Consider the following 10,788-nt stretch of genomic DNA (forward strand, 5'->3'; position numbering starts at 1 on the left):
GGAGCTCTGTGATCCTTGGGTTCCCTTCCAACCCAGACCAGCCTGTGATTCTGTGATTCTATGATGCTCGGATCTCCCATCCAAAAAGCAGCACCAGCGTTGGATGGGAGACCCAGCATCCCTCCTGCCTCCCCAAGTGCCACCATGTCTCCTCTCCCTCCCCCAACCCCCCCTCCCCTTTCCCTTTTTGTCACTAACAGCTGGAAGTCAGGACGGGCTCAGTGACCTGTGACCAGCCTGTAGACAATGGTGGTTATTCAATGAAGTCAAATGCAAACAAAATTATGAACACTGTGATTAATAATTAAGAGGCAGGAATATGTAAAGGCAGCTGGAAAGCTCTGTCAGGGCTCTTCTGTCTCCTCCCAGGAGCAGGGAGGGCTCCCCACTTGGATTGCACCAATGCAAAGCCTTTGGCTCAAGGTCCCCAAGAAGGAACTCACCACAAGCCCAGTAGCCCCAAACTAAGCTTGCCCCCCACAGTTCCCCACCATGGATAAGAGTCCTGTGGGCCAGCCACATTCCAGACACGAGGCAAAAACCACATTGGGCTGTTGTGTGACCTATTTGGGAGCTGTTGAGAGCTGTCTCTTCTCCTGGTAACTGGTCCATAACAAGGGCAAGCCTAACTGTTTCTTCCTCTTGTTCGGGTGTTGAACAGAGTACAGGTAGGACGTGTACTGGAGCTCTGGCATAACCATTTTCTGGCAGGTTTTTAGCGTCCTGTTGTCCAAGTCATGTCTGAGGTTGTACCCAAGGATGTTTGCAGCCCCTGACTGGAAAGGCAGGAGAGCTTTGTCCTTGATGTGCTCCCTCCCCACTGCCTCCTGGTCCAAGAGACAGGTCTCCATGAGTTCCTTTTGTCTCACCCGCAGGCGATTCACCTCCTTCTCCAGCTCCTCAAGTCCTATGGTCTCCTCAATCCTCCTCCAGAAGGTCTGGTTGAAGTGCAGGTAGAGCTGCCAGTCCAGCGAGCACCACGCTTTTATCCGCTCCTTGCTTTCCGGGGTCAAGGTCTGGACAGTGTCCTGGCTTCTGGAATTGAGCTTGAAGTAAAGCACGTCATCCAGATCCCAGCACAACGCGTGCTTCAGCAGGACCATGGACTCATCAAAGTACTCTGCGATCAAGATCAGGTGGAAGTTCCGTTCGATCTCCTGCAAGACCTCCTGGATGTACTGTTGGCTGCCCCGGGCGTTGTTATCGTAGCCAAAGTCAAACCACATGATGTTCCTGGCGTAGATGTTCTGCTCGTGGTCCTCCTGATGGTAAAACTTCAGGGGTGACGCCAGGTACTCGTTCACGTCCTTGGAGGTCTTGAAGGCAGGGACATAGTCTTTGTAGTAGATGTAGGAAGACTCCAGCAAAGCAATGGGGTTCCTCAGGATGGAGAAGTAGAAGGTGTTTGCTGCCATCACCTTCTGCACCTGTTTGCAGGGAGGAAGAAGAGAGGCTGTTAGTCCAGAGGCGCCGCTCCTTCACCCAGGTCTCCCTACAAGCACCTGGGGTGTTTCTCACCTCCGAGGGGTTAAACCGCAGGTGGTTGCACATGATGTTGTAGTGTTGTCCTATGGCTTGAAACTCCTCCACAAAGCTGGCCAGGAAAGTCTCTGGGTAGCCCAGGTGGAAGAGGTGGTTGGCTGGGAGGGCGACGGTGAGGTTGTACCTCTCCACGAACCTGAACATGATGTTCAGGACGGTGCTGCTGGCCGTCTTGTGGGTCTTGAGGAACATGACGTTAGTCTTGGCACGGCAAGGCATGGGAGGGAGCAGCAGCTCCTTGTGCCCCTTGGTGATTCTGCAGGAAGGCAAACAGATGGGAAAAAAGAGCCTCTCCAGTGCTGTGCCCCATCTCTGAGCCCCGGCAAAGCCCAACCCCAGCGGGTTCTCCTTCCGATACTGCACCTGCAGCTGGGGCGTGGCACCAACCCAAACCAGCCCCATCCCTCAGGCAGAGGTGTCGTACAGTTTCCTGCTCCTCCAGGTCCTCACCAACCCAAAACTTTCAGCTTGATGCCCTTTTCCTTCTCCCTATGGCTGGTTTTTGGTTGATTCGATCCCTTGCCTGTCAAAATGTGGACCTGGGACCTAAGGTTGGGCCACTGCCCTTCCAGCATCAACCTAAACCTCAGGAGCGTTAAATCAAGCATCACAGGTCAGGTGCAGCCTTGCTTCTGCCTCACTTACTCGTCATTTCTCTTGCTCATGTGGAAGAATCCCGACAGGAAGAGGAGTCCCAGGAAAAGGCTGAGGACAGTGGAAGACTTGGTATGCCTGGAAGGAAAGAAAGAGAAGAGGTTCAGTGGGTTTGTGTCCGATAGTCTTTCCTCAAGTCTCAACCACCCCATTTTGCCTTCTCCTGGGAAGTTTTATCCCTGGGAGCAGAGTTCTCTGGTCCTGTGGTGCATCAGCAGCGCTGGCATTAGAGGCAGGACAGTGAGAAATGGCACTTTCACTGTCACTGTCCTAGTTTTGGTCTTTGGCAAGACACAACCGAGTTCAGGCAGAGCCTGAAGCTCTTCCAACAGCCTCCCACTCCGCTCTGATGCCTTTTGTTTTGCTTTTCTGTTGGTTTTCTGGGCCTTTAGAGCTTATTCACTATTCAGACGTGTATCCAGTTCACTGAGCCCTTTGTGGGGACATGAGGAGCAACTTGGGAAGAAATCTGAGCAGCTCCTGCAATCTTCACTCCAGAAGATGGGGATCACAACCCAACACCCATTTATCTTTCCTTCCCAGTATAACAAGGAGTTTTCAATACAGAAAGGTGACAGATGAGGCAGCAGCACCGGTAACAGACTAAAGGTCCCGCTGTGAAAGAAGAGGGCTGTCACAACAACTCCTCCCCCCCAGCCCAGCTCCCAGGCTCGGCCTCACCCTGCTCTCCCTTGCATCAGAACTTCTCTCCTCTGCCAGATTTTAACTGCCCCAGCTCAAAGGCTGAGAACCCAGCACCGCCTCTACCCGTGCTTTGCCTGGATAACGAGGGGGTGAGTCTTTTCAGGTGCCACCACCCTTGATCATCGAGCTGGGATATCTTTTGAAGGTTTGACACCCACCAAAAAAAAGGAACTTTTCATCCCCAAGGTCCATCTGGCTTCTCTGACCCTAAAAGCTTTTCTGAGGCAGCGTGAATTCGCAGAGTCACAGGATCGTGGGGGTGGGAAGGGGCCTCAAGAGACCACCTGGTCCAACCCCCCCTAGAAAATTCCATCTTTCCAGCTGCTGTTTCTGAAACACAGCAGATCTGGCTGGGCTTAAAGTTCTTCTGCAAAGACAGAGTCCCATTTGCCACAGGGGGTGATCACCCCCCAGTCCCCAGGTGAGCGAGGAAGGCTGCAAGCCTGCCCAGGCTGAGGGGGGACAACGGCACGTGGCTTGCTGCAGGCTGGAACCTGGAGGTCCTTTCTGATGACTTTCTGGCCCAGGAGTCCTCACACAGGGTCCTGCTGCGCAGAGCTGTGGCTTTCACAGCCTCCAGCCTGAAAGACCCAGAACTGCCCCTTCCAGCTCGCCGTGTGAGTGTGCAGCCACCAGCTTCACCACCTGGGGTGGTCTGCAAGCCTCCCACCAACTGCCCACAGCACAAGCTGGGCTGTGACAGCCAAGATCCAGCCATGGGAAACTGGGTGGGAGCAGAGGCCACCAAAACGTGGAGAGCTGCACAGAAACCCCTCACAGCCAGGTGTGCCAGATGTGGTTGGGCGCCCACGAGCTGAAGGCAAAGACAGCATGGCACGGAGACAGGCAGCTACATCACATCACTGCGACTGCACTGCAGGAGAGCCTCTGGTTTTACCTGCCCAAAGCTGCTTCTGCTTGAAGCTCTGCTCTGCACAGAGCACTGTCCTTGTCCAGCAGCACCCTGGGCAATCCTCGGGCAGAAGAGCCCTTCCCAAAGCCAGGGAAGACCCTCAGCTGCAGCCAGTACCAACCTCCCATACAAGAGTTCCAAGCTGCAGCTGCAGGCAGTCTGGCATAAATATTCCTTCACTTTTTTTTGGTCCCAGGGCTGTTGTCCCAGGGTAATCCCCCCTCCTTTGATTGCTCACTGCATGGAAGTAGAGATGAGAGGAAACACACCGAGGGGGATGCAGGCAGTGACAGCTCCAAAGCTGGTGTTGGTGTCATGGCTTTCTTACCACCTCAAGGCATCCTGGGGTATTTTAACAGTCGTTTACTTTAACAAGAGGTTACACAGTGCTGTCCTGCCTCCACAGCTTCAAACTCTGCAGCACCCCCAGCCTGTCCCCAGTGTAATGGGGTGCTCCCAGCAGACCCACTTTGCCTGGATGTGCTTCAACAGCCTCAAACAAGAGCTGGCTCTCTGTGGTGCTTTGACCCTGGCTGAGGCCAGATGCCCACCCCAATCAGTCCATCACTCCCCTTTTCTGCTGGATGGAGGAGAAAATAGCTATTGCAAGGCTCAGGAGTGGAGACAAGGGCAGGGAGAGCTCATCCCACAATCAGCATCACGGGCAGAACAGACTCAGCACAGAGTGAAGGAGAGAAAACTGGAATTGATGTGCAGGGGAAGGGCCAAGGGTGGGGAAGGGCCAAGGGTGGGGAGTGAAGCCATTGGCGGGGAGGAGCGCAGGAAAATGGAGGTGAGGGAAATGGGGTGAGTGGGCTGCAGGGACACCGGTCAGTGTGCTGTGCCAGACCACTGCAGGGGGACCTGTCCCCATCTGTAAGGGGTCCTGTCCCATCTGTGGGGGTCCTGTCACCCCCAGGGGCTGTCGCTGCCTTTAGCACGTCTTGAGCAGCTGCTCCTGGGGCTTCCCCACCCATTCTGCACCCACTGCCCCAGCACACCTCTACAAGAGCCAGCACCCTTCTTAGTGACCGCTCCCCCAGGCCACAACCCCCCCACACACCCTCTCACCACTGGACTGCAGCCCTCTGACCCCCACCACTGCCTGACCCACACACGCTGGGCCAGCAGGCACCATATTTAACGCTACTAAAAGGTCCCCATCCTTTCCCCCCCACACGGTCCTGGAGCTGTGTTGCCACTGGGTGCCCTGCACAAAGGCTGAGGGTGTTGCAGAAGACCCACCCCATCTGTTACAGAGCGGGTACAGCCCCGGGCAGAGGGATTTCCTAGTGCCTGGAGGATCCCAGGAGCCAGGCAGGCGTGGTGCAGGGGCACATGGCAGCACCGACCCCATCCTCCTCCCCGGCAGGACAGAGGAAGCATTTCACCCCGGGCATGTGGCGTGGGGCACCATGAGTCACCATCTTCATTCCCTCCCATTAACACAGCCGGGAAGCGAAGCTCCAGAGCCGCCCTTCGATGCTGCACAGAGACATGCAGCCACCTCCCCCACTTTGGGGGACACTGAGGACCTGACTGCTAGGACTTAACGTTCCCCCAAGCAGCCAAAAACCTCGGGGAGCTTGGAGCAGGGGGGACTGAGGGGTGGTTAACACCCTGGGTTATTAAGAACCCGCAGAGATTATCTGGCCCGCAGCTCGCTGCACACCGCGGTTGAACCCGGCACCCGCGGCTCCCCCCTTACCTTGCAGTGCACCCAGGGCTTTTCATGCTGCTTCACTGCTGTGAGGGAAGGGATCCCTCCTTTGGGAATGATCCGATCGTCCCCCTGCCTCCGGCCCCTCCGGCTCCTCCAGCTCCCAGCACGGCTCTATTTCTAGCATCCCATCGCTGCTATAAATGGCTGGGAGAGGTGAGGACAACGGGAGTGGCTAGGTGTTCTCATGGGGGGGGGGGGGGGAGGAGGGGTGGAAGTTAATTAATAAGCTGTGGCAGCGCTGGTAATGGCACAAGACGAGCGCGGGAGCTGCCCGGGGAGACGGGAGGGTATCGCAGCGCATCGCTCGGGCAGGGGTCCTTCCTGCCCTCCCCCCGGCCTTTCCTCCGCTCCTCACTCCATGCTTTAGGACTGTAACTCTCTGTAAGCTGCGTTGGGCAACAGGAAATTAGGCCCAGCAGCGAACCAGGAATGGTTTAGCCTGTGGGAAGCCCCCCTGAAGATGTTTAGGCTTCAGACTCCTTCCCAGTGAGAAGGCGACGGCTGCGGCTGGAGGGGGAATGCTCGGGGACCTTGCTGCCCCAGAGCTGGTGGTATTCCTAACAGCCATTCCAGCTCCATGACATGGGAACTGGGGACTCCACTGAGGCTCCTGTACTTCCCAAACTGGGAAGCTGCAAACCACCCCTGGAGAACAGGATTTGTCCCACAGGTCTGGAGCTGGGGTAGCACCCCCACTCCGGGCATGTCATTTGGGGGACACAGAGCTTACCCACATCACCCAGCCTGGGACAGGGGATGGAGCTGGTGCCATTTCATGGCCATACCCCTTCCCAGGCGCTGCCTGACACATCCCCTTCACTCTCCCAAACCTGCTTTGCTGACAGCCAACCCGCCCCACCTCCAGCATCCTTCTCCATCAGCCCCCAGAGCACCCCAGTACACGGCCTCTCTTCACATCCCAGCTGCCTGGGGCCAGCTCCAGCTCCAGCACAAAGTCAGAGCTTAGCAAGATACTGTGCTGCTTTCCCTGGGCTTCTTCACCCAACGTTGAGCCAACGTGCTCCTTTCCATCCAATCCCTAGGGTCACTCCTGGCACAGCCTCCCCTGCTGCTGGCAGAGGGGTGGGAGGCAGGGAGGGGGGGATCAGATTTAACACATTTATGTCTCCAGTTACATCCCCTACGTCAGCCCTGCCATTTCTTGCTCAGAACCTGGTAGAGCCCAAGAATCACAAAAGGCCCTTTTTTTTTTTTCCCTTAACACTTGATTCATTGCTCCCTCCTGGGGTGCTGCACACAGACCATGGGGGTTGGTTACGCAGAAAATAACGTGGTGCCATCCAAAAATACTCAGCTTCACGTGGGGCTGGGCTGGCTTGGGAGCCTGGAAGTGGTGAAGGTCAGCACTTTCAGTGGTGAAGGTGACGCAGAGTGGGGGCAGGATGCTGAATTTTAATAGCCCCACGTTGCCTCTGGTTCATGGGAGAGTGGCACAGGTCAAGCGCCAGCGGGCAGCTCAGCCCCATGGAGCTGCTTGGCCCCCCTGACCCCACAGCAGGGTGGAGCTGGGGGGTGGGGCATACTTGGAGGGTAAATGGGGAAAAAACCTGTCTGGCTGAGGTGAAAGGCAGTTTAACTGGTGAAGCAGAAGGAATTCATTGCTTGTTTCCCACCGCAGGGGTTCAGCCACTCCCAGGCTGGCATGGCTCCATCACCTGTAACGGTGGCTTGGGAAGACAACTGCCACCACTCCAGATGTCCTCCTCCTTCCCCCAGCTTTCAGAGCCGAGTACAGCACCATCCAGGGTGGGATCTCCCTTGCTGGGGTCGCTGGTCCCTTGCTGTGCCCCCTCCCAGCTCCTTGCACAACCCCAGGGGACTTGCTGGTGGGGTGAGGAGGGAGGCAGGAGACACCTCGATGGCTCAGCAGCACCTACAACATCCCTGTGCCCTGGTCACAGATCCGAAATACAGTGTCATACCAGCTCCTACAAAGAAAACAAACTCCACCCCAGCCAAAACCAGTACAGAGAGCCAAGTGCTTCTGCACTGCACCAGAAGACCTCTGCTTTAAAGTGTTCAGCACCCTCATCATGCTAATATTTTAGCCTGCCCTAGAAGAAAACCAGAATTTCACACAGCAAAGCCCTACCACTATGCTTTGCTATCAAAATACCCCCCTGTGTATACACCCCCTTCCCCATCTCTTCCTCCTACATACGACTGTGAACTGGTGTTTGGAAGCATCATTGAGAACAGGGAAGAAAAGGGTCATGCTCTGTGGCTGAGCTGGAATGGTCAACTTAAGATTGAGCTCAAGGATCTCCACGTGGAAAGAAGATGGCTAAAAGCAGCTGTGCCAGCGTTCCCCTGGCCACAGCATGAGGTTATCTGCAAGCTCCAACTCCCTCCCCAAGCTCTCTCTCCATATGCAGCTGGGAAAAATAAAGCAGCATGGAAAGTTCTGCTTCCCAAAGAGAGCCAATCCCTTGTAAAGCCTGTCTTCCTGTATTTTAAAAGAGTTTTGGGTGGGGATTTGGGGAGGGAAAAAGAGAAAGAGCGGGGTAGGAAAAGGGCAGAGAATACAAACAGCCTGATCTGGAAAGAACCAGCTGCATCAGCTTCCCCTGGCAGAAAGCAGATCCTCCCTGTTTCTTCTCCAGCCACATCATGGAATTTCCCTGGTTTGGTGGCACCTGATGCACCAACAGCAGAGGCTGAGCACCGCTCACGGGCTCTCCTGGCTAAGGGCGGGAGAGGTGGGGAGAGCACTGACAGCAGCAGGAGGAAGCTGTGGAGCCCAGAGGGCAGGTGTAGCTACAGGCCCTGAGGGTTGTGCAACAGGCAGAGGTATTGCCCTTAAAAGCACCTGGGGAGGGAGGGAGTGGGGGGGACGACAAGCTGAGGCAGCTGTGCCCTTAAGAGCTGTATCACGAAGGGTGTTGCGACACAGCGCTGGGTGTACGTCATGGTGGGTAATGCAACTACAGCTTGCAGCATGCAGAGGTGGTGTTCTGCTTAAAAACAGAAGATAAACACCCCCTCCCCAACAACAACAACTCTGCAGGATGACTTTCTTCTGAGGAAAGGGCTCTGGAGGGGAGAGCTGGAGTCACTGAGGAGCAGCTCATGGAGAGGACAGCTACTGGGTAAGACAGCTGCTGCGTCATGGAGAACCATGAGGGCTCCCAGCCTGGCACCCTGACTGAAAACCACCACCATCCCACCCACCTCACAGACCACCCACCCTGCCTGCTGGGAGGAGGCCATGGGAAAGCACGTGGAGCGCTCTGCTGAGCCCCAGGCCACGGGAGACCTCACTGCTCTTGCAGGAGGTCAGGGCAGTGACACCATCTATCTCTGGTAAATCCCAGGTCTCTCCTAATCACCTGCTTCAGGTGGCTGCTGCAGAGCTGGGGCTTAGAGCCTGGCACACACCAGAAAACACGGATGTGAGCAGCACACACTGAGGAAGCCCCAGGATGACTCACTAGCAGGTGGCTTGGCCGGGCCTCTGACAACAGATGGGTGACAGGTTCGTACATCAGACTGTAAATGCCCATCTCTCCTGGCACAGCAAGACAGAGACAGGCTGTAGGGGAAATAAAGGAACACAGAAACCCCCCCAAAGCCCATCTGAGAACAGAACAGTCCAGTTGGAGGGGAGCTGTGGTGACCACCCAGTCCCAGTGCTGCCCTGCCCACTCCAGGGTTGAGCAACCCTTCAGCCTGTTGCTCAGGGCATGGTCTGCCAGGCTGCCAGCTCTCCAGGAGGCCTGCTGCAGGTCTGACCGCCCTGGAGCTGACAATCACTTCCTCATGTCCTGCCCACCCTCCCGTGGTGCAGCTGGGAGCCATCCCACCTGTCCTGCCCCTGGATCCCAAGGAGAAGAGCTCAGCACCTCCTTCCCCACGCCCCCTCCCCGGGAAGCTGCAGTGGCACCTGCCAGCTGCTCCTCTCCCAGTCTGTACTGGTGCTGGCATGCCAACTGCTCCTCTCCCAGTCTGTACTGGTGCTGGCATGACTCCCTGCTGGGTGCAGAATCTGGCACACAGCCTTGCTCAGCTCCACACCACTGACAACTGCCCGATACCCAACCCACCCAGATCCCTTTGCAGGGCGTCCAGAGCGCCACCAGTGCTCCCAGTTTGGTACCATGAGTGGGCTTGGATGGGGCATTGGATTTCCAACAACAATATGGACCAGCACTGGGGCTGAGCCCTGAGGAGCAGCGCTGCTGCCAGCCAGATGTAGCCCCAACAGCTGTAACTCTTGGAGCTCTGACCTTCAGCCAGTGCTTCACCCAGTAGAGTGGGAACCTGCTCGTCGTGCAGCTGGACCTGGAGGGGATGCTGTGAGGGAAATATCAGAGGTCTTACCAAAATCTTTACTAAAAAATACTCAAAACCAAGGAAACAGAGATGGTGCCTGAGATTTGTGGAGGATCAGGCAAGATGCCAGGTCCAAAGGCTCGTTCCACCACCAACACTGACTCCTAAGAGGTGTGAGATGTGCAGCCACCCCTTTTCCTCTCCGTGTCCCTGGGCAGACCGTATGGACAGGCAGTGCAGGGGACACACACGATGAGAATGAACACAAGCAACACCACCCTCCACTTCCACTGGGTCTTGGGCTGACTTGTGACTCTCTCCTACACCACCATCCTCCCTCGCCCTCCTGCACACACACACACCTGTTTTCCTGCCTCTTCTGCACTCAGGGATCCTCCCAAATGCCAGGCTGGCTCCTTTTATTTCCCTACTCATCTATCTCCCCAACTATCACTAGATCTTCATGGCTGCTTTAGGGCAACAGCTGCCACCAACTGTCCTGTGGCCTTGCCAATTGGTCAGGGCACTGGATGCAGGCACCAGCCTGGCTGGGCAGCCTCCAGACCAGCTCTGCCAGGGTAAGGGGGCACCTGGGGAAAGAGAGTGGCACTGGCAGGCACAGAAACCTCCTTGTGATTTTACCACCGGTGTCGTTATCTCCACCCAGCCTGCTGGCTGGGAGGGAAACAGGCTCTGACGTACCTCTGTAAATCATTAGGATAATTGTCTTCTGCCAGAGCACACCAGGACTTGCTTCCAAGGACAGTGGGAAAGACAAGGAAGCAGGAAATAACGGCACTCCTAAAGCCTGGCTGACCATTCCTGATCCCTTCCCTGGCATTTCCCCTCCCAGCTGATGCAACCCAGGGCTCTGGGTGTCCTCTCCTCTGGCCAGCCCTTCCAGGACTCAGACCTGTACCTGCTTGTACGTGGGACACCACTGATGCAGGTGGCACCA

At 56.2% G+C, this 10,788-nt stretch overlaps 1 protein-coding gene across 1 annotated transcript; it reads right to left on the reverse strand.

The window, feature by feature from the left end:
* Nucleotides 1–353: 353 nt before the first annotated feature.
* On the reverse strand, nucleotides 354–1,792 carry GAL3ST2 (galactose-3-O-sulfotransferase 2). The gene is made up of 2 exons (XM_084267092.1): nucleotides 1,519–1,792; nucleotides 354–1,427 (listed from the first exon to the last, which is right to left on the reverse strand). The coding sequence occupies exons 1-2, from the start codon at nucleotides 1,759–1,761 to the stop codon at nucleotides 564–566; spliced, it is 1,107 nt and encodes a 368-aa protein (XP_084123218.1). The 5' UTR covers nucleotides 1,762–1,792; the 3' UTR covers nucleotides 354–563.
* Nucleotides 1,793–10,788: the final 8,996 nt, after the last annotated feature.

Source organism: Gallinula chloropus (assembly GCF_964237585.1).
Source record: "Gallinula chloropus genome assembly, chromosome: 8".
Taxonomy (NCBI): domain Eukaryota; kingdom Metazoa; phylum Chordata; class Aves; order Gruiformes; family Rallidae; genus Gallinula; species Gallinula chloropus.

What these genes read in the sequence shown, in the direction of transcription:
- GAL3ST2 (XM_084267092.1), bottom strand. Translation starts at nt 1,761, where the DNA reads ATGCCTTGCCGTGCCAAGACTAACGTCATGTTCCTCAAGACCCACAAG. An exon ending in TGCGGTTTAACCCCTCGGAG is followed by an intron (nt 1,428 to 1,518) that starts GTGAGAAACACC and finishes CCCTGCAAACAG; the next exon opens with GTGCAGAAGGTGATGGCAGC.